This window comes from Ochlerotatus camptorhynchus, unplaced genomic scaffold (genome assembly GCF_037179485.1).
Source record: "Ochlerotatus camptorhynchus isolate MF236.1 unplaced genomic scaffold, CSIRO-AGI_Acam_v1.1 ptg000357l, whole genome shotgun sequence".
NCBI classification, from domain to species: Eukaryota; Metazoa; Arthropoda; class Insecta; order Diptera; family Culicidae; genus Ochlerotatus; species Ochlerotatus camptorhynchus.
This window is the reverse complement of record NW_027040845.1, coordinates 5140879-5165037: the sequence shown is the minus strand read 5'-3', so window position 1 is coordinate 5165037 and position 24159 is coordinate 5140879. Positions and strand designations below refer to the sequence as shown.

The 24159-nt window shown below is 40.5% G+C and overlaps 1 protein-coding gene across 1 annotated transcript in view; it reads right to left on the bottom strand.

Annotated features, from left to right (window-relative positions):
• Window positions 1–14410: 14410 nt before the first annotated feature.
• LOC135709243 (protein CEPU-1) overlaps window positions 14411–24159 on the bottom strand; it is a 302225-nt gene continuing 292476 nt past the window's right edge. The window contains exons 10-11 of the mRNA XM_065231522.1: window positions 16021–16088; window positions 14411–15957 (exon numbers count right to left, since the gene is read on the bottom strand). Coding sequence (XP_065087594.1) covers window positions 15729–15957; window positions 16021–16088 — 297 coding nt within the window. The 3' untranslated portion in view covers window positions 14411–15728. The remainder of the gene's footprint in view (window positions 15958–16020; window positions 16089–24159) is intronic.

Here is a 24159-nt window from a genome sequence, read left to right as displayed (position 1 = left end):
AAATAATAATAATCCCGTGGGAGTTTTTCCAGATAAGATCCAAGCCGAACTAAACCAGAAGGACGACGAAACCAGAACAATTATATCCTAGGGGTTGAATATTCGATCTAGGCCATTTTCCAGTGGTCAGATAAATTAATAATTAATTTATAAATTCTAATGACAACTTAAATGCGAAGCAACACATCTGCTGATCAAAACGTTCGGAATTTGGTACCGTGGAATTATCATTATTCAGTGCAAAATCAAACTGACTGTTTATTGAAAATGCTTCTATCAAGTAATCTTTCAGTGCTGGTGACACAATTTGACGAAATTCATCGTACTTTTCCAAAGCACTGAAAAATAAAGGGCTTATCCCCAAGCAAAAAAAAAACGTTCCCTGTGCAACGCTTTTCGGTAGACAAGCTTCAGGACAGACGCATTGCCTTCGTGGTCTTCCAGCCAAGGTTCGGGATAATGTCTTCACGTCGTTTGGTCGCACAGTTGGAGAATTTGGGTCGCCTTCAGGATTCGGATTCGGCCGGCCTTTATAAATCGGAGACAAAACGCATAGTTTCCATTGAATTCGTACTGCTAAAGGATATAGTACTTACATTAGCATTTCCTGATCATTTTCCTACCGAAAATCCTATGTAAACATAAAACATCACAAAAGTCATTATTAATTCAGGGTTGCCAAACTCATGAGCTATTGACATCTTGATTGATAGGTTTCGGCTCATTCGGCACAGCTAAAGCACTCGCCACAGATTAAGGTGTGCAGAGTTGAATACCCCTTGGGTCAAGTCTACCTTCGAGGCAAAAACAAGCGAAATTCCGGGATTCGATTTTCACACATTTATTGTTCTTACCTTCGTCTTAGAAAATCATTATAATATATGTTTCCTGCTGGAGTTTGTTCCCGCGGACGCCACTTGAAACAATGTCTTATTTAGTACTCAGGGCAAACCAAGGGAAGAACAGACGAATTGTCACTTACCCGATCGTAGATAGCCTCACAAAGGTAGCTTTCTTCTTTGACATATCCAAATTCAATTTAACCATAAGTATTTGAAGTGCACATATTTATTAATAAAAAAAAACTAATTTGGAATAGGTTTGAAAAGTTCTTATTTAAAGCAATTCACTTTGTAAAATTTAATTGAAACACTCGGTGGCTAGCATGCTGCGTTGCGGCCGATGGTCGGATGGGCGCCGTCGAGGTCGGAGGATCCAGCCGGACTGGCGATCAGCAGATCGACCACAATAGTGGGCAAATCACGAGGGAGAGACTGATAGTGGTTACTCACGTACCTTATCGTGCGATACGCCGATCGCTTCGCAGGGTGTTTGTAGTGGTATGGGTTGCGAACTACCAACTGGGGTCGGGTCGCGTGTTAACGGATGAACGTTATGTTGACGGCAATTAGCCGATCGCGTTCGGACTGATGATTTGCGGCTGCTCACTAGCAAGGCCGCGCCTGGATATCGAACGAGGATTCGTTCACAAGTCTTCTCATCCGCGCAGGATGGCATTCACCGACTACACGGGACCGTATGTTGACGGACGGTCTACTTTCACTCGAGATCACCAGATTTTCTTCTGTGCGCACTAGAGTGGAATTTTATAGGTAGGGAAAGGAACTAACTAAATCGGGCACGTGTCGAATGGTTCGATCATTAACGTCCCCAGGCAATCCGATCAAAACCACCACACAAAAGGTCCAAAGGACACCACTCTACCTCTTTCACCTCCTAGTAAATGTGTCAGTGATAAGTCACAGTCTCACCACCTAAAGTTTTTGCCGCACTTAAACTGCCCGATGTAACTTTTTCGGAGATGATTCTCCAATCAATAGCACTCGTGTAAAAAACCGCGTAGTCGAAGTTACTGGTGATTTTTCCAAGAATCAAAAGAGACTCTCTCACTGGGTGGAATGCCTTATATACCCTCGGCTCTCCTGTCGCTGATCCCCGCTCTCTCTCTCTCTCTCTCTCTCTCGGTAATCGACCACTTCCTGTTGATGCCAGAGTTGTAGACGCCATGTTTCGTGCAGATGATAACGCCATTCGTGCTCCCGAGATTTAGCAGGATTTGTGTTGACGGTTGCTTAAAACTAGATTTCCCTATCTAAGTTTTTTTTATAATTCTTGTTTGGGAGTAATCTAGTCGCGCCTTCGATTAGTATCCTAGCTATTAACAGAAATTAAAGGACGTTTAGTTGTAGCATACACCGCTATCTTTTATTTATCAATTCATTTAATTTCTGTTGGGTTTTAATACCATTTCAATGAGTTCAATGTCATTTGAGGAAAAACAATGTTTATCATAGATAGGTTATGCCCTGGTTTTATTTATATATTATTTTTACTGCACCTATTTCCTAGTGAGATCGTAAGTAAGTAAGCATCGGGAATTTGCTCCCGGATGTATTGATTTGGTGAGTACGTTCCAGTTGAAGATTGTTCTTATACATATCTCGATTGCATTTTCGAGGGGACGTTCGGAGAGCTTTGAGATTTAGGCGTTGTTGCATTTGCGGGCAGATGAGTTGGTTGCCGGTAAGTGCCAGTAAGTGCTGCCAGCAGATGAATCAAGAGGTATTCGAAACAAAATTGATAAGAAATGTCCATTCAAATTGATTTAATACAGTTGAACAAATTTCAAAACTATATACGTGCCAGATTTGGAAATAATATTTTTTGAATCTGGAAGTGTGTTTATGATACCATTATCCATTTGATAAAGGTAGAGTGAACATGCGGGGCTTATTGTAAGTAAAAGTGACCTCGGAGTGGTCGTGAATTACCAGGCATTCTGAAATGGGTCACTGGAGCTGCAATAGAGCTAACACCTTCTAACTCCCGGACTAAACCTGCTTTAATTTAAGGGTAATAAAAAGCAGTTTTCTTCCATAATAACACTGCCGGACAGTGGGGGTTAGATTGTACACACACACACACACACACACACCTATTTCCTAGTGAGATCACTCCCCTTCCATAGCTTCTCATCCATTTCTAACAAAGCTACGTTTCTAGCGATTGGAAACGCGCCCTAACGCCTGACAGCGCCATTACGCGCAATGGATGAACAACCATGGGACTCATTTAGGTAAAGATGGAATGTTGATTGAAAGTTTTGAATACAAACAAATCATTTAACTTCGGACTATCCAAGAACGAGTTGTAACCCGTTGGTTACACACTTCCAGGTGGAAACTTTTTTAAAAGACTTCCGCGTCGGCCACGCTGGCACGGGTAATCGAAAATTTCAAAGGAATTAGTCAATTCAGGCGCCGATTTTCTTTTACAAAAGGGTAAGATTTCAAACTTAAAAAACTAAAAAAAATGTAAAATACTGTATTTAATCGGCTCTAAACATCGAATTTTAATAATATGAAAAGGGTTGGTCACTTCGCACAGTGTGCCAAAAAAAAGCAGATTGGTAAACCTGGGCACTTCCATTGGCACACATGGTTAGAAATTAGCATGATATTTAAAGCTACTGGTAACACTGTACTATGTACACTGCGCCTGCGCTGTGCATGTGTCAAAATGTTAATCGTTGTTGTCTTTTTTTTCCTTTGGTTTGTTCTTTTCCGTCGATCTTGTTTTCCGTGCTGAGCACCAATAATACTGACGTGCCAGGAAGGCAGCTCCACACCTGGACCCTACCAATCGACCCATCAACCGGGGACCAACGGCTTTACTTCCCATCCGAAGGAAGGCGTGATCAGAGATGTTATGCCTCAGAACATCCCGGCGGCGCCGACTGGGATTGAACCCAGGCCTGCTGGGGTGAGAAGTAATCACGCTTACCACTACACCACCGGCGCCGTTAATCGTTGTTGTTAACACAGTCTAACTTTTGGTTTCATAATTTCAACCGCGAATTTCCTGTGGCGCGATGTGCTGTCAAATCGGCCATCTTTCGTTCTCCCAATTGTAAAACGGTTGAAGGAGTGTGGCGTGAAACTCCTTCATCCATTTAATCAGCCGGAGAACGAAAGAGACGACAAATTTACTGGGCCTTACCTGTTTATGGTCTCCGTTATTTGAATTTGGCGCCAAACATCAACAAACCATCGTTGCTTATGGCTTTGTTGTCGATTGGAACCAGTTATGCGAAGTAGGCGACGATTGTTCATATCGTATCGTATTTGACATGTCCTCCTTTCAAATCTGTAGGAGCTGTTCATAAACTACGTAGACTCCTTTCCAAACAATTTCCAGCCATTGTGTCCCAGTCTTATTATCCTATTGTTTATGTGCTACTTGCCCTTGCCCAGCCAGGATTTGGTCAACCGTCCGAGAGTTCTGAAGGAGGCCTCAGAAACCAGTTTCCTATCTAGCTCCTTCCAATCGAAATTGTTACCCATTAACCTCGAGCCCGCCACGAGTAATTGGTACCCAATACTAGCCTAGAACTACTGCTGTTTATTTCCTTTAAATTCCGTTATAATTGCTTATCTTTTGACAGATACGCGTATTTCGTCTACTACTTGCAGACTTCATCAGTGCCAAGTACTCAACACCACTGAAGAATCCATCTTTTATCTACGAGTTATATACTAATCAATAGGTACTAAAAATCAGCAGGTATCCACTGCCATGTCAAAATTTACCTAACCAGGTACCTAAATTCAGTCTCCAACAGGTAGATGCATGCTGCGATGTGTTGTTTTAGGTAGCATGTGTGTGTGTGTGTGTGTGTGTGTGTGTGTGTGTGTGTGTGTGTGTGTGTGTGTGTGTGTGTGTGTGTGTGTGTGTGTGTGTGTGTGTGTGTGTGTGTGTGTGTGTGTGTGTGTGTGTGTGTGTGTGTGTGTGTGTGTGTGTGTGTGTGTGTGTGTGTGTGTGTGTGTGTGTGTGTGTGTGTGTGTGTGTGTGTGTGTGTGTGTGTGTGTGTGTGTGTGTGTGTGTGTGTGTGTGTGTGTGTGTGTGTGTGTGTGTGTGTGTGTGTGTGTGTGTGTGTGTGTGTGTGTGTGTGTGTGTGTGTGTGTGTGTGTGTGTGTGTGTGTGTGTTCAATCTAACCCCCACTGGCGCGTATTTAGTAATATATGGAAATATGCATTTATGATTGATTATAAATCAGATGAATCGCACCAAATTATGCCTCCGAAAAAGGACCGGTTCGTTCACTCGCGCTAATCGAAAAAAATCTTCCGCGTTGTTTTTACAACCCAACACATTCGAAGTTTTTCATTTGCACCGAATTTTTGCTTGACACCTCATTCGCGTGCATCCTCCGGAAGGCAGAACGCCAGCACCAAAAAAAAAAAAACCCGGTAAAACTCTTCTTGGCAGGGAGGCAAAGCACCAAAAACAAGCGAAATGAAAAACCGACCGAATTATAATATCACTAAAAAACTTCTAAAGACGTGATAAATCTTAATTTACACTTATCCACACGCGAAAACTAATATTTGTTTGATTTTGTACAATTAAAAAATATGCGAAAAACATGAAGCGCCAGCGAAAACAAAACCAACCGTTCGCGGGCAGAGCCTACTGCGTTTTTTCAGGTGTAAGAGTTGTCGAAATACGCCTAAAATGATCCCTTGTTCTTTTATCGGTTACTGCGTGAATTGTTTTTTTGATACCCATTAAGTCTAGCGATTTAAAAAATGTGAGCTATCTCCTTTGATTTGCCTGTATCGCTAAGAGGAAGAGTTTGCATCCTGTGAACCATGTGGTGAAAAGCGGCCATTTTGTGTTGATGGGAATGGTTTGAAGTGCTTGGTATTACCATAGAGGTAACTCTAAGACCACTGGGTCCCGAAGAAAATCATTATTATTTTTGGCTCACTCAGTACCAGAACAACGGTCCCAAGCAGTTCCAAGCTATTTCACTCACCCCTGCATGTTCTGCATGAATCCACACACCCCTGATGATATCTGTCAAACTTTCATAGCGAATCAAAACAAACATAGTGTAGTAATAGAATTTCAACTAGAATGGGGTACGCCATAGAAGTACTTGGGACCAATAGGCTACTCAAGCAGTGAATCAATTTAAAATCGTTAGTTTCCACCACCTGGTATTACTCTCTTTATGTTTGTTGGTTTCCTATAGATTTCGAAATTGAACGAAGACGTTTCCCTGATGATGAGAGTTTGCCGTCTCTCTCATCTTCGTGAGTAAATTTGATGTCCTTGTGAACGTTGCTTATGGCCTCCAAAGTTTTTGATAAATCTTCCCTTTTGACAATGCTAAAGATGTCATCCACGTACCTATAGCAACATTTGGGCAACAAATTCCTATCCTCCAGAGTATTATCTTGGTTAGCCATGAACAATTCACATAAAAATGGAGAAAGCGGATTGCCCATTGGAGCGCCTTTAGTTTTTTTTTATAAAAATTTCCTCTGTAAATGATATAATTTTCCTCCATACAAAGACGACTAAGCTTGAGATATGACCAAACTTTGCTTTTCCAAGTAGAATCCTCACGTTGCTTCAGAAGCCAGTCCTCTAAAAGGCTGATGGCTTCCTTTACTGGTACACTCGGAAAAAGTGCTGTGACATCAAATGAAACCATGACTTCATCTTCCCGAATATCTTCTGATGCCTGGAGCTGACTTGCGAATTCCTGTGTGCTGTTAACTGAGCGAGTGGAAAAGGGTTTAGGCATATTTTGAAATTCCTTTACTAGACATTTAGCAAGCTTATGAGTGGGGGATCCTTCAGTCGAGATAATCTCCCTCATTTCGTTTCCTGGTTTGTGAATCTTTGGTAAACCTTTGATTCTAGGTAGAATAGGGTTTGAAACTTTCAATTGATTCGTAGTGTAACAGTTGCCAATAAACGCCTTGCACTCTTTCAACGTTTTATCCACATGTTTAACTATAGATGGGAGGGGGTCAATCCTCAACTGTCTGTATGGTCCATTAGTATTTTTTTTCCGTCATCCGATTGTCATCGTCCTCTTTGTCCAAAATTACTACACGCTAACTTGAAAGTACCCATTAATGGTTGAAAAAGACCCATTTTGAAGAAAAGTGGCTTAACTCATTAAATGAGTAAATTTTTTACCCATTAATGAGTATCTGTTACCCATTAATGAGTAATTGTTAATCATTAATGGGTAACAGATACTCATTAATGGGTAAAATTGTTTAATCATTAATGAGTTAAGCCACTTTTCTTCAAAATGGGTCTTTTTTACTCATTAATGAGTACTTTCAAGTTAGCGTGTACTGCATTACCTTTGTCCGCTTTTGTATAGAATACCGGCTTTGTTTTTAGTTCTTTGAGAATTCGAATTTCCTCTTTTTCGGTTTTACTAAGTGAATGTCCCTTTCCCTTTCTGTTTTGTATTGTCTCTGAAATAATATTCCTGGCAGTCTCGTGTAATTGAATAGGAAGTGTGTGAGTGATTGCAGTCTCCATGTCAACGATGGTCTCTTCCACGTCAGGTTTTGAGGAGATCGCATATCCTAATCCCTTGTTGAGAAGTGTCAATTGTTCTTCTGAGAACTGCTGCGTCGAGCGATTTACCACAAAACCTTCGACGGATTGAACCACAGCTGTGTTAACTGAACTGTGTGATTTCTGGTCTCTCTGTTATGTTGTGTAATTCAAATAGTATTGTAGTGACCTCAGTTTGTTGTTATGTAACTTTCTTTTCCTTTTTTCCTCGCAGTCCTCCAATACTTTGACTTTAGTCAAAAACAGTGGAAATTCAATTGTGAATTCTTTGGCCAATTTCAAATACAGGGAATAACATTCCAACGACTTTGTTTCCAACTTTGAGTAGAGATTCTGAATGCTTGCTTTTATAAATTCTGACTCCATCTTACGAACTACTTTTAATGGAGATCAAAAGGTAAGCAATTATAACGAAATTTAGAGGAAATAAACCAACCCACTCAAAGCTTTTCATAAAGAGATTCCGTTATGAGGTTCGACAAATTTAAAGGATCAAACATTACTGCTATTTGGCTCCGCAAAGTGTCACACATGACTGAGCCTAGTAAATAAATGAACTAGTTAAAAATAAAATTATTTTCGAAGAACTTTGTTTGCCAAACATGTTTAAGTTAACTCAGCTCCTATAGGGCCAACTACAACAACTCATCGAGTGAATTCAATTGACTTTTTTTTTTTGAAATAGGGTAGAGAACTACTTCGGCCTAATCGCCCATTTTGGGCCTATTGAGCAGAAAATTTCAAATAAATCCATGATTTCAGAGCTAACAAGTCAATTATGCGTTTGGTACGATACTTCAGTTAATAAGCTACCGAACGAAGTCAATGAGAACGCGTGATATGAAGGTTTGCACCCATTATTCCCAAAAACAAAAGAAGCGCTCCGACCGAATCAATTTTTATCTTCATCCGATAAGTCGAAGTGAATCCATTGGCGTTTCAATGCGTTAGACCGAGTTTAGAATCTGTAGGCCGAGTTTGGTGTCAAGAAGCAGTGTTAGACTTTTGAAAATATCTCAACGATTGGTTTATCTTTATCAAATCTTACGGTACGCACGGAAAGATAAATAGATTTGGAAGCCATCAGTAATAATAACATTCCGTTTGGTACTGAACTGCGTTAGATTAAGAAAGACTAAGTGCGGGTTGTGCTTAATAGGCCGGAAATGGGGAAGTTAACCCTATGAGTAAATTTCGTATGGAAAGAAAATGCTTTGAGTCAATTGAATTCAGTCGCTGAGTTGTTGTAGTTGGCCATGTAAAGACCTATTGAAGTAATAGATTTGAATATATTTGCTTACATATGAGGCATTTTCTGATATACTATTATTTAATTTTCTGATATAGAGTTTTTGATCTAATTTTCGTCCTACTGAGCACAACCCGCGCTCTACCTCTCTTTTCTGAACGAGTTTAATCAAAAAATGGAATATTGCTGTCAAAGATGACTTCTAAATTTATTCTCCTTTCCGTTGGATTTGACAAAGAGTCACGAATTTTTGAGATATTGTTTAAAATCTAATAGGGTTAACTACCCCATTTCCGGCCTATTAAGCACAACCCGCAATTTATTAGTCTTTCTTAATCTAGCTCAGCTTAGCACCAAACGGTATGTTATTATTTCTGATGGCTTCCAAATTTATTTACCTTAAGATTTGATAAAGAGAAACCAATCGTTGAGATATTGTCAAAAGTCTAACACTGCTTCTTGACGCCAAACTCGACCTACGGATTCTAAACTCGGCCTAACGCATTGAAACGCCATTGAAACACCAATGAATTCACTTCGGCCTATCGGATGAAGATAAGCGCCTCTTTTGTTTTTGGGAATAATGGGTGCAAACCTTCATATCACGCGTTCTCATTGACTTCGTTCGGTAGCTTATTAACTAAAGTATAGTACCAAACGCATAATTGACATGTTAACTCTGAAATCATGGATTTATTTGAAGTTTTCTGCTCGATAGGCCCAAAATGGGCAATTAGGCCGAAGTAGTTCTCTACCCTACTGCTTCTTGATTCTAAATTCGTCCTACGAGTTTCAATTCCGTCCAAACGCATTGAAACGTCATTAGATTTTCTTCGTCCTACGGATAAACGTAGAAAAAGGTGATTAGCTAGGATAGCGCTTCTTTTGTTTTGATAACAATGAGCATAAATATTCATACAATGAGCTCTAATAGGATTTATGTTGTAGCTAATGAACTAACGCATCGAAAAAAAACCTGTTATTGATCTGTGCAAAGTGAAATCATTGATATTATTGATCTTTTTTGATCGATAGAACGGCTTTGGGCGATTACGACGAAGTAGCGCTATACCCTACCATTATTTCATTAGAGTATTTTTATTTCCTTGCTGGTTTTATATAACAAGGCTTGAAACAAAGGATTCAGTAGATATTCTGATAAAGTCATTTGTTGTCTAGAACAAAACTTCATCTTATCTTCTGAATACCAATGTTGTCTTTGCCGAGCTTGTTGTCCAGCAAGTAGAGGAAGTCGATGACGTTCTTGAGCGGATCTTCCGGTCGGGCCAGTTTGTCCGGTATCAGCTTTTACAGCTCGGATGCCGTCTTGGTTCGCGCTTCTTCTTTTCCCATTGGAGTACGATCGATTTCTGGAAGTGGATGACGTGCGCAACGTTTAGCAACCTGGGGGGGGGCGTGCTGTCAAATCAGCCTACTGATCATTCTTGTATGAAATTAGTTCCAAACGTAAACACACCCTGTAGCATTCAAAGTGTTTTTATGTTACTTCATACGCGAAGTTAACGATTTTCAGAGTTGGTTGGAAATGCTAACATGAAGCTTTAGTGTGATGATTTATTAGCTAGAGAATGATCTTTAGAAGAGGGTAGGTGGATAGTTCCGTTAGAGTATACGGCAGTATGAAAATTGAATAGAAGTTGAAAATGAGCGAAGGGCCATTAATGCGACAGTTTTTAAAGATAGACGCACATTTTTGCCTAACCCGTACGATGTGCGGGGACTTGAAGTATGTCTCCAAGTCCACAGGCAAAAATGTGCGTCCCTCTTTTTGCTCATAAACTGACTGCGGCTGTGGAATAGTTCTAGCGACGTTTTCATCACTACCTAAAGCCCCACGTTGCGAGAGCATTTCCAGTCGATGGTGTGTTATAATGCAGTTCTTCTTTACCCAACTATTGTGTTGCTCCTCTCGCATTAATGGCCCTTCGCTCATTTTCAACTTCTATTCAATTTTCATACTGCCGTACTCTAACGGAACTATCCACCTACCCTCTTCTAAAGATCATTCTCTAGCTAATAAATCATCACACTAAAGCTTCCTGTTAGCATTTCCAACCAACTCCGGACACCCTGTAGGTTTCTTATGGCTTGTTTACGTTTGGAACCAGTTATGCGAGGTAGGCGACGATTGCTTGTATTTGACAACCATCTCCTCCCCTTGTTGGCAACAGGTAACAGGCGATTGGCGATGGTAACTGGTTAAAAGTCAACGTGGTAAGCTTGCGGGATGAGCGAGGTCATCAAGGCGATGACCGTTGCCAAGTACAACTGTAATCTGTTGGTGATACTGGAATTCTTTCGGATGATGCTGGAGTCGCTACCGGAAGATTTCGAGATCGGAGAACCTCCACTCAAGACGATCGAACTGTTCAAGGATCTGGTGCGGAAGGCTGTTTCAGAACAGTTTGATCGAAGTTGGGAAGGGGGTGGCATCGTTCTGGAAGCTGATTGAAGATCATCATGAAAGGACTGCTACTGGTCATAATGCCGATTTGGAATGTGATTAGTGGATTGGTTAGTGGGCAGAGCGAGACCCTGCAGGAGGAAGTGAAGGGAACGTTGAAGACGTTGGTAGATCGATTTGGGACGGGGAGATTCGTGACGGAGCTGAAAGCACAGCCGAAGGAGGTTAAGTGGAATTGTAAGATTTTGATTGGTCAGTTGTTGGGCTTGAAGGTGAGCTCCTGAAAGTCGACATCGGTAAGTTGGTTGAAAGATAGGTTTAGCTCTTGGACACGACCTTGGTAACCCAGCACTTGAAATAGAATATTCCACTGGTGGGACATGGCGGAGAAGAAGTCGCGAAGTGTAAAGTGACCGGTGTTTTCCATGGTTCCCAGAGATTGGACCAGTTCGGTTAGCATTTTAACATCGCGATGTTTGCAATTTTTTTCCTTGATTTGTTTTCTGTCCATCTTGTTTTCCGTGCTGAGCACCAATGCTACCGACGTCAGGGAGGCAGCTTCCACACTGGACCCTACCTATCGACCCATCAACTCATAGACCGGGGACCAACGGCTTTACTTCCCTTCCGAAGGCGTGATCAGAGATGTTATACCTCAGAACATTCCGGCGGAGATGACTGGGATTGAACCCAGGCCTGCTGGGGTGAGTGGTAATCACGCTTATCACTACACCACCGGTGTCACTTTGATGTTTGCGATAATCCTCGTAGAACTGATCCGAACACAGCTTTTCGAACTCAATGAGGTACGAATTGATTATGGAATCCGAGCCGCACAGAAGCGTCGTAAGGGGATTGGTGTCCATACAAAGGCCACCATCTGGCCGTAGTAGTTTTATCATGTTTGATTCCGTAACGCGTGGTGAAGCGTCGGTGATCAGCCAACCGACATTCAGTTTCATGATTCGTTCCTCATCGTAACTGACATCGACACTGCTTTTCGTCAGAGATATCATATTTCCCTCCATTTGTCCGATCGTTGGACTGTCTGACCGTGTGGACATATTAAACCCCACCTCCACCTGGGAAGTCTGATTCCGGTTGAAACTCCGACTCGAACGCTTGCGATGCATCTTTGAGTCGATGGCTTTCGGGAGAAACTCCCGGAAGCGTTCATCAGCATCTGGACCAGTTTCCTCTGATGATGCACGTTCGCTTCGTCTACTTACCACCGTCACCTGTGGTTAATTCGAGTCCTCTTCTTCTTCTTTCCTTTATTTAGCGTCGGTCTCTGTTCCGCAATCTAGTGCCAATCACCGACGGATATCGATTGCCATCCATTGACGGCAATCGAATGTGCAGGAAGGCAGCTTCCACAGCTGCGTAGGATATCGCACCCATTCCGGGACCATGGGCCGGGACCAACGGCTTTACTTCCCTTTCGAAGGAAGACGTGACCAGAGATTTTTATGCCTCAGAAAAATCCCACCGACCTCGGCTGGAATTGAACCCAGACCCATTGGGGTGAGAAAGCAGTCACGCTCAAAACTACACCACCGGCGCCGGCCTATTCGAGTCCTCATCATACTCCAATCCAGTAGAAGTTATTGTTCTGTCGAAAATTGGAAGTGCCTCCCCCGGAGAACGTTCTCGCTCAAAGCTCATACGGTAAGAAAAAGATACCCAACGGCGAGGGGGATGACTCTATCTACGATACAGGAAAGATTGTGTTTTGCCGTGGCTAGCTGCGCGCACGCTGAGTAAATAGAAAAAAGATTGATGACGATTCTGAAGATTTCCTGCAAAAAGATGATGCGCGATGCAAGTAGATGCGAGAAAATAAAGAAGGTTTTTCGAAGATTGATTCGCTAGTGTGAGATTTTTTGAGCATCTAGAATTAAGATTTAGATGTGTCGCCCCTCTCGCCCACCGGCCAGTTAACTTTTACCTACTTTTGACTAGTTTGTCTCCTTTTCTCCTTCTAATGTTGTCAAAAACGAAGGAGCGAAACCACCCAACAGGGGTAGTAAAGTGTGGGAACCCAACGTTGAGTATAATCAACCGGTGGAAACTAACGATTTTAAATTAGTTCACTACTTGACTAGCCTATTGGTTCCAAGCAAATCGATTTACGTACCCCATTCTAGTCGAAATTCTAGTACTACAGTTTGTTTGTTTTGATTCGCTTCGAAAGTTTGACAGGGGGTTCATGGATTTTTCTATGTTTCGAGGGGTGAATCGATTAGCTTGGGACCGAAGAGAGTACCAGAGCTGAGCCAAAAAGTTGAGCTCGTTTCTTCGGGACCTACTAGTCTTAGAGTTACCTCTATGCCATTACGGAGCATGAGATTTGATCAAATTATTCGCAGTTTTACTTGTCCAACGCCCCTGGCTGGGTGAGGGATCGAGGATGACACTCACACACATCCAAATATTTATCTAATATCAAAAAGTATCGAAAACGGGACAAAATTAATATCAAACCAATTGAAAAAGCGGTGATAGAGTGTCGGTGAAAGGGATTGAAAGCCATTATGAGGTTTCGTTTCAACTCAATAATCGACACTACTTTCAATGAAAGTGATAAGCAAAGCAACGACGAGAAAATCCACAGCTCCTTTCGTGCTAAGCGAGCTTCTTTTTAATTTTCATTTCGTGCTGATAGTTTAGCTAGGCGTTATAAAAATGATGCGTTGAACAAGTTGCATGAAAGAAACAAAACTCGAGTTCATTTTAGAGCTTCGAAAATGTAGAGCCCTGGTTGTAAATAATTTATTCATTAATTTAATTTTAACATAATAATATAATATATACAATGAATCGTGCTTTTGGCTTGTAAACCCCTTTGAAATTTCAACTCTCATTCTCCATCAACGACAACCGGTCGCCGGAAGTTCCTTCGCCACTTGAATACATCTTCGTTACAAATCGCATCATCTTTCCAAGCGATTGATTGGATCTCGAACTTCCACTACTGCTGGCCGTTGTTTCTAGTACTTTGAACACGTCCTGTTGTTGCCCTGTCGCCTCTTCCGGTTGCACCTTTGTCTGTTTCTTCGGGGGAACACTACGGGATACACGGTGCAGCTGGGCCAAAGCTAGTGATCGGTTCATGATAATATCCTTCTATTTGCTGTGGATCGGTTGGTTCTTAATTGAAATATGACTTGTGACTGATGTTGGAAAGTCGCAGGATGGATCCTTTTATACCGGTAATTTCATATGTACCTATCGAATGTTGTTGTATTTCTGACTACCGGCTGCTGAGAAATCTTCGTATCTAGGTAGTGTTTCGGCAAGTGCAAACGACATTTTGTGTTACTTTTCTTTATTTATTTTCAATTTTACTTTTTCAGCACATTCTTTTCTCCCCTGACTTCATTTCATTTTCCTTACAAGTGTAACCTATTTTGCCAATTCAAAAGCCAGTTTCTTTCTCCGATCATAGCCAACCGTATCTTATTGGTTTGTTCTAGGGATTCGCATATATGTACGGATAGAATCGAACTGTTGGAAAGAGAGATATATTTTCTAGTGAGATTATTACACTATTATGCGGTAAATGGTAATAAATATAAATATGGCCTATAACGCAACGCTCGCGCGTCCCTCGTTGCGTGTTTGTTTGTTTGTTTGTTTGTCTGTCTGTAACTTGCTAAAATACGGTGGCATAAACACTGCACTTTGCTTTCGTTTTAATTAACAATTATTCTGCTAGCTACCCTAAAACAATAATTTCATTTTTTTAGTGCTTGTATTCGTGTGTCTGTATGTGTGTGCATGGCTAGTAGAACTTTGTTTTGAATTAGATCTTACACGTTTAAGTATAGTTTCTATTGATAGGTTTTCACCGTTTTATTAGGACTAACATTAGTACGATTTCTCTTACTATAAAGTACATACTAGATTTCACTTGTTTCATTTAATTTTTACACAAAGTTGGAAATTGTTTTACGAACCTATATTGGATACATCATTAAGCAGTGGTTCAAATATACAACGAAGGGACAGGGGGAGTGGTTGACTAATTCTAGCCCTAGTGAAGGTATGATTAAAGGAGGGGAAACGAAACTTAAGGATGATAATGAACAAAACGAAGAGATACTAAATTATAACAATGTTTAAGAACTCTTTAACATACAAATTAATCCTTAAGCGTTTTTATTTGGTTCTTTCTGCGCTGATATTGTGTTTTAGCGTTCTTTGTTTTTCAACTACAGTTACAATACATGAAAGATTTGTTTCGCATTTTTTTTTTTTCTTCTTTGCAATTGGTTCGGAATTTTAAAAGCTGCACCTTTTTATTTCCCGCACGCACTATTATAGGTGAAGGCGTGGACGATTTTAAATCGGTCTAAAGGTAACGTTAATACATTCAATTTTTCTTTTCTACTGCGCTTGGGTTGGGTGTATTTTTTGGTGCAAAACGTTAGAAGGCATTTCCACATTTTACGCTGGCTTAGCTACACTTTATACACAATGCATCGTCCTTTAGCCCGCAATTGATTGCCATTTCAAGGAAAGTGCATCGTTACCACTTAGCAGATCTTCAGTTCAAACAAATGTACTCTTTTGTGGGTAAATCTCGGCATTGAATTCCAGTTGGGAAATGAAAAGTGGTTTTTGGATCGATTTTATTTTTAGAATAGCCTTCTAAGCAGGGAGAATAGCACCAAACATAAACCTAAACTGGCCGACTGAAGCCGGGTGGACGCGGAGCTGCCTCCCTCGTGTCGGTTTTCCAGCGATACTTCACCGGGAATCTGGAACTGCAGTGGAACGGTTTCCGTGTAGGCCCACCCTTCGGTGTTTTTGGCACGGGCAGTGATGAACCATTCACCCTCCGGCAGTCGGATCGAGCGTTTGATGCTGGGGAATGGATGGAAAAAGGTTATACTTTTTGATAAATCCACTTGTTCTGATTATACTTACTTCCAAAACTCTCCATTGTCTTCCTTGTTTTGCTCCGAGATGGTAGCATCGATGGTAGTGTACTTTGTCTGAAAAGAAAAAGTTTATGGGTTAGTTCACGTAAGCTCTTCGTCGAAAAATCTAGGTACTTTGACATGTAAATTGCTACCGGCAAATTGAGAATTAATATTTTTGGTATTGTTAAAAAATTTGATAATTTTTGCTCGACAAATTATCTGAGCTTTGTACCAAGCCCTAGACCTAGCCCCTACTTGTACTTTCATAAAACAAGGTAGCAACTCTACCAAGAAAACTAGGAAGGATAGGTAGTCCGCACTAGAGAGGGTCTAGGATACGGAGGATAAGAGAGGAGCGGATTCAAAACAAACTGTGTTAGCAACACTGCCAATGCAATCAAGATAGGCTCTGCTCGATTGTCTCTGGCTTCCTTACTAAAAAGAACCATAAGGAAGAGCTTAACGACGTATTCGGGGTATCATCCAAACCATTTGTGGGATAGTACTACCATCCGAGTTACCGTTCGTTTATGGCATACAAACAAGGATTTGACAGTTCGTTTGGCTCAAAGCCAGCCAGTCCGCTCCTCTCTTATACTAGACCCGCACTCCGTTTGGATTGTTCCAGTAATCCTGCTTGGACATCAATTTGGAGTACAGTCGGCTTTCGCTCGTTGGGCTAAACCCATAGCCCACTTAGTGAAAGGCTTTCGTTAGTTGGGCTGAGCTGTCAAAGCTGACAATTGCTTGAGGATACATCGATTGTCTATTATCATCAAAATCGTTTAGCAACTATTCAAATGGTTCATCCATGAGTCCCCCGAAAATGAATCTGCAATGTCTTAAATGACGTTTGGCCCAACTAACGGGAGCCAAACTTAAACGTAAGCCCACTTTAAGATAGCCCAACGAACGAAATTCGACTGTAACTTTATGGCTCATTTTGCAAATTTCCATCGGGAGTGGTCGAAATTCGACTGTAACTTTATGGCTCATTTTGCAAATTTCCATCGGGAGTGGTCTTATTTTTCGATTATTTTCAGATCTGAACTGATTTACAGCACAAATAACCACATATTAAAAATCCGGAATATCCGTGAAAGCGGTCAATCCCAGAAACGGATCCTGGAACACCACGCTTTTTTCAAAACAATTTGAACTATGAATAAATTTGAGGTTGTGTCATAAAAATGGACCCAGATGGCTATGGGATTGTTCGCCGAAAGATCCGGAACATCCGTAAAAGCCATCAATGGATGAAACTGATACTTGAGTTGAATTTTTACTCAAAATTACATTTTTTTACCGTGTATTTTTTTTCCTACACTCAAAAAATTCCACACGCCATCATCATGTGTCTATCCATTTCATGTGTGAATCTTATGCTATGAACCATGCCTGAAGACGATGGATTTGAATTGTGACATACTTGGATTCTATGTGCCTCATATGGTGATATCACTAGCTTTGCACATCATAGTTTAATATTCTACAATATTCTACTTTATCGACTTCTACTTTACCGACTCTTAAAATGAATCGACACATATATAAACAAAACTTCCAGAGGCCATAGCTTTCACATATTTTTTTAATGGGTCTGATTTGGGATTCGATCATGGACTGTTGGGGTGTGCTGCTGCCGGAATCTTCGTTCGATCTCACTGTGCCACGGTTGTTCTCATATATGAGGCGGGTTGATAGGATAAAGTCACAACTCTTGTTTTCGATGTTTACCTTTCTGAGCAAGCAATACAAGCTGAACATTGCATTAGGTCCTAAGTAACATTGACAGATTCTCTTCGTTGACTTTCTCTTTGCATCCTCATGGCCATGTTAAGACATTCCCAACTATTTTCAGCTTTCAGATCGACGAAAGCAGCTATTATCTATCTTCTAATACGACAAACACGACTTTAAACGGTTTTATACATTAACGAAAGAGAAAGTCGATGAAGAGAATCGATCACTGTTACATAGGACCTAATGCAATGTTCAGCTTGAATTCACATCGTATTTTATGCAACACACTTTCAATTCCATTTGTTTTGTGTAATTCAATGTGCGATACACTTGAAAAGATAGTGAAATTTTTGACGTAGGACTACGTCTTTGATTTCTATATGGGAGTACACTTTGTGAAAACCGAAAATGGAACATGTAACAAATTAAGAAAGATTTTGAACGTTAATAACTCAGCTGCCCTTGGTCCAATTCCAATAATTTTATCACCAATCGATCAGAAATATGGCTACGCATCGATAACAATGCTTCCGAATGTTGATTCAACACGAAACTATTGAAAAACTGGTAAATGTCCAGCATTGTCCAAAAGCGTCGAATTAACTAACAAATCCACCAATTGCCTACATGGATATTAGAGTGATGCAAAATTTGAAATTTTCGCTCCACAATACTTAAACGATTGCAAATCGGATCCTGACTAACCTCCCAAAATTTGAACCCATTTGGTGAGAAACTGAGATGGCACAAACCATTTGAAGTTTCTATTGGAATTACTATGGTAAAACCAAGATTTTAATTCATGTCTATCTAATAATTCACCATATCGGTCTGCTTCGAAAGTTTTCAACTGTACTTGTAGGAAATTTTCCCATCTATAACTTTGCTCAAGACCACTTTTTGATTAAATGCAAGGATCGAAAGTTATCAATGGTTCAATGTACTGATGTCTTATGATCATGCTCAATCAACTGCTCAGCAGGCAACATTGGTGTTTCTGGGGCGTTGAATAGGACACTAAAATCATGGCTACTATGTCACACTGCAAAATACAGTGTTGCCTACAGAGCAGCTGCTTGATCATGTCATAAGTTTACCAATCACTTAAATAATTAATAAGTTTTTCCTGTCTCGTTTTACTTAGAAACAATCTTCAGCAAAGTTGTAGCTGAAAAAAATTTCTATAAGAATGGTTATAGAACAGCTCAATATGGAAAAATACTAGAAGGCAATGAACAAAAAGTTGAGTTTTCCCATAGTAATTTACATGCAAACTTCAAATGGCTTGTGCAAAGCCTGTTTCTAACTAAATGAGTTGTAACTTTGGGAGGCTAAACAGGACCCGATTTGAAACCATTTAAGCACTGTGGAGCGAAAAAGTCAAATTTTGCATCAGTCTAATGGATATGCTGCTTCCCCAGCACAGTCATCAGAGAGTAGTAAGTAGACGAAACAAGTCGAAGTGGTATTCGCCTCCGATCCTCGGTCGCGTGGGAATAGGGAGGATGGAAGGGGTGCAAGTGATTTTGATTGATTCTCTTAATCAACTTTCTCGTTGAAAAAAAAAATACTACAAATTTGGTACCCCTACAATTCAAAAACGGAAAGAGTTGAGATAATAGATAATTGATCAATTAAAAGAACTAAATGCTCTTCACATTTATTCCGTCCACTAGCGGTCCTACGTCAAGCTTCCGTTCGTGCCCCTAGGCACAGACCCTTCTACTTTTTCAATATTTCAAAGTTTGAAACACTAGAAATTAACGTGTATAACACATTGAACCAAGGTGAAATACACTTAAAGTAAATGTGATTGTGCACAAGATTGTGCATTTAAAAAATCAAGTGTTTAAACACTTGGATGAAACGTGTGGAATTTTTTGAGTGTAGAAAAACATTATTTTTTCTCTCTGACGTATTTCGATAAGAAGTGACGTTTTCGTGTTACAATTTATTGACAGACGTCGTTTTGAAAAAAAAGTAAGAGATTGTATCCAAGACACGACCGTAGATTTGACGTAAGATTACGTGCTCGGTATCAATATTCGGCAACTGTGTTAGGCCGTTCCCAATACTGTTGTATTTCATATGCAATAAGATATACATAGGTAAAGCACATAGTTTCATATGGACTGTTTCAATTTGAAGCTAGAACAGAAACGCACCCCTCGTAATTCTGAGTTGCAGCTTAATTATTCGAATACTAGTTTGCACCATATTCGAAACTGCTCGACTATTCTGTTTTATTTATGAGCGGAAAACACGAATGGAACTCTGTTTAAAATTTCTATGGATGTATTTGTGGAGTTTCTAATCTGACAGATGGCAGACGGCCAGGGGAAAACGAGGTGATGAAATGAATTAACCACTTCATTCGATCAGTTTAAATTACGTTTACTACCACTCGAACTTTGAAATAAAACATTATTTTTAGATCTTTTCTTCTAGAACCTCGAGAAAAGTAACCAAAATTTGTGCGTTTCATAAAAAAATAGAAATTAGTTGGTCCAGTTTTGTGAAATCGCTGGTAGAAAGTCACGCCAAAACTGCTTGACAAAGTGGTCAATTCTCATTCTGTTATTGTTCAGAGTCGACAAATTGACCGAGCAAATCAATTTGCTTTACATCATAGACATCATCTCTCAAGAAACCAGATGACTCCTAATTTTCCAATCTTCGGATGATTAGAGATCTACAAAAACATCTCCGATTCATCAATTGTTCTGAAGATTTTCTACTGTCCAATAATTCAAATCTGTCTCTCAGATATTCTCGTATGAAGCCAGATTGCTCAGAAATTATTCCAAAGGCCAACAAGTGATCTCTTCATTAAATCATCAGGATATTTTTTCATGCCTTCAGGTTGAATAGGTACCCAAGTAACATTGCAACTTTTATTAAGGTTTTAAAGCACTCTACAAGTCTAAATCGTGGTCTATAGAACCCTCATAAAACGCAAATTGTTACTTGGGTACTGTTCTGAAGGTATCCAACAATTCAAATTGCGTCTCTCAGTTATTCTCTTATGATACCACGTGACTCAAAAATTAGACCAAAGACCTTCAGGTCATCAGATCTGATCATATCAGCTCTCCAAAAAAAATCTTTGTACATTTTTCAATACTTCTGGATGTTCAACTATTATTATGAAGATATTTAGCTGTCCAACATTCAAATAACGTCTCTCAGAGATTTTCTCATGACACCAGGGTTCTCAGAAATTATTCCAAAGGGCTTAGGGTGCTCATAGGTTTTCAAAAACTTCACAGGATATTTCCTCAATACTTCAGGATGATCAAATATCAGAAAGAAAGAAATTCCTTCAGGTGCCCATAGGTCTCCAATAACTGCTCATGATATGCTTTCAATACTTCAGGATAATCAAGTTTTATTCTGAAGATATTCAATTACCTTACAATTCAAATCTCTCAGATCTTCTCTCGTGATGCCAGGTGGCTAAGAAATTATTGCAAAAACCTTCAGAGGTGCTCACAGGTCTCCAAAATCTTATCAGGATATTTCTTCAACACTTCAGGATGATCAAATGTTATTCTGAAGATCTTCAACTGCCCGAAAATTGAAATGTCGTCTCTCAGAGATTCTTTCGTGATATCAGCTGTTTTAGAAATTATTGCAAAAACCTTCAGGTGCTCATAGGTCTCCAAACACATCACTGGATATTTTTCCAAGACTTCCCGGTTCAGTGACCACCCTGCACGTTTCGACAGCAGAATCGTCCGGGATCTTTTCTCATGGTTCGACCTCGTTACCTAACACTGGATTACGTTGGTGTAATCATCTTGTTCCAGGAAACATTCTTTTACGCAGAATTGGCTTCTCCGTTCGTGCTAAAATCACCGAAGCAAACAAACTTTGCACACGCACACATATCTAGGGATGAATACCAAACTCCGTTTAAAACTGTGCGTTGCGCTGATCGTGTTCAGTTTCATTTTTGACAGTTTCAAATTTTAGAACTGTCGAGTAGTTTGAAACAATTTTGAAACTCAGCATTGCGAACGGCCACTTCTCCCATTGTTTTTGCGGACAGCCTTTCGTTGTGTACTGAAGAAAAATGTATAACGCCACGCGCCGAAAGCACTGCTGCTGCTTCTGCTGATGATGATGACCAGACGCCACCACTCACCACACGCGGTGATTGAATAAACTCCGTTTGGCGAGACTGGAAGGAATTCAATTTATAAAACCTGTGCTTTTCGCAGGCAATCGGTGATAATTTTAATTATCATAGCAACAGTTGCACATTCGTGCAGTTTTCAATGGTGACCTTTTGAAAATTGATTATTTTTTTTTCACAGATATCGATTGGCGTATTAAGAATTAAAATCCATCATCTCTGGATCAAAATCAAACCACTTTCATGCCGCTAGTGACTTTGGTTTTTGAAATTGCACCCCCAATGTTGCCGCAAAAATACATAATATGTTAGATTTAACCTTACGGGAACTGACATCCGATTGATGACCTTGACAAATGTCCAGAAAATACTCTTTAACTCATTTATGGTGGTTCTGAAAAGGACCGTTTTGTCGTGATGATTGAGTAATGCTGAGCTATTAGGGTGTTCTTGAGGCTGGCGAGCAGTATGTTGTTTGGAACGAGGGTCACGCGCTTGGCAAAGATGGCCCACAGCAACTCATGAAGAGCTACTGAATCCGATCAGTAGCGGTGCGGCTTCTTCCTTCTTCTTCGGTGAATGGACGACCATGAGGGCTGCAGCTTACTGTTTGCGGGCAGCCTTTCGTTGTGTACTGGAGAACGCTCCGAAAGCACTGCTGCTGATGACGACCGACCGGACACCACCACACGGTGATTGAATAAGCACCGTTTGGCGAGACCGGATGGAATTCGAGTTTGAAATCTGTGTTAGGGAAAGTGCTTATTGGTGATAATTTAGATCACCATTGCAACAGTTGGACATTTGTGTAATTTTCAATTGTGACCTATTGAAAACTGATAAATTGTTCATTTTAGCAGATTCGTAGGAAAATTTCCAATCGATTGGCTTGTTTAGAATTAAAATCCATGCGCTATTGAGAGAGTTAAAAGAGGTCAAAATCTCACCATTTTTCGTAACGCGGTCGATTGTGTTTTTTTGGAATTGCATATGTTGCCGAAGGACGTAATTCCACGTCAAAATCGCGGATCTCAAGGTCTACTTTCATGGATTGACCATTTTCCCGGTGATTCCGGATACTCAGAGGACAATTTTTTGACCATCTAGTAGCATAATCGATATGATGATGACATATTTCCTCTAGAGTCATAATTGTATGCATTTTAGAAAAAAAATCGTGGAACTCCAGGTCTAATTTCAGGAACCGACAAAAAGCGATGATTCCAGATTTCCGGAGGTCCGTTTTCTGGCCTCGTAGTAGCAGAATCGATATGGTGATGATATATTTCCTCTATGCTTATGATTGCATACAATTTACAAAAAATCTGATTGGCCATTTTTCCGGTGAATCTGAATTTCCGCAGAGCCACCTCTCACGGGTTTTCCATCCCGACTGGCCACCCACAGGTCCAATCGGATCCTTGTCTGTTTCGTTCGAAAGTAAATAGTCATACCTTTCAAATAGTGGCTCAATCTTAAAATTTGGTAACCGAATTGTCGACAACCAGTCCTGTCATCATGAATCGACACGCTTTTCCCTTGGGACGTTTGCGGATTTTTCCGTTCGGCATGGCCTATCGGGTTTCTATTTAAAAGTAAAAGTATAAGATCACCGGTTTTTGCACATTGAGGATGAATGCTAGTCCCAAGCATCATTTGTTGGATCTCTGTGTAATTACTGCTGATCTGGCAATAACGGAGTAGCGGACGCGGGCGGTCAATCCTTCTCTTGCTTATATTTCATGCAGCTTCTACCAAATTCCTGACAGGTTCGTGTTGATGTCGAGCAGACCGTTTACAATTATAATTATCACGTAAGGAGGAAGAAACGAGGAGGCCAGCTTATCGTTTACCAAAACGAACCCTGCTGCAAACCCTACCCTCTTGCCCAACATTCCAGTGATTCCTCGTGGAAGTGCAGAGGATTTCTCGGCTTCCATCAAAGCGAGTGTCACGTCAACGCATTCCTACCCATTCCTTTCTTGACCTGCGGTTGGGCGCGGCCGGCGCTGGTATTGCCTAGTTTGAGATCACCAGTTTTTACACATTGAGGATGATTGCTAGTCCCAAGCATCGTCTATTGGTTCTCCGTGTAATTACAGTTGATCATCTGACAATAACAGAGTAGCAACCGTGAGCGGTCAATCATGCTCATGCTCATGGCCAATCGGGTTTCTATCTGTTCTAAATAAAAGTAGATAGCCAATACCTTTGGAATGGTGAAACGATTGATCATTGAATTGTTGATAACCCAGCCATGTC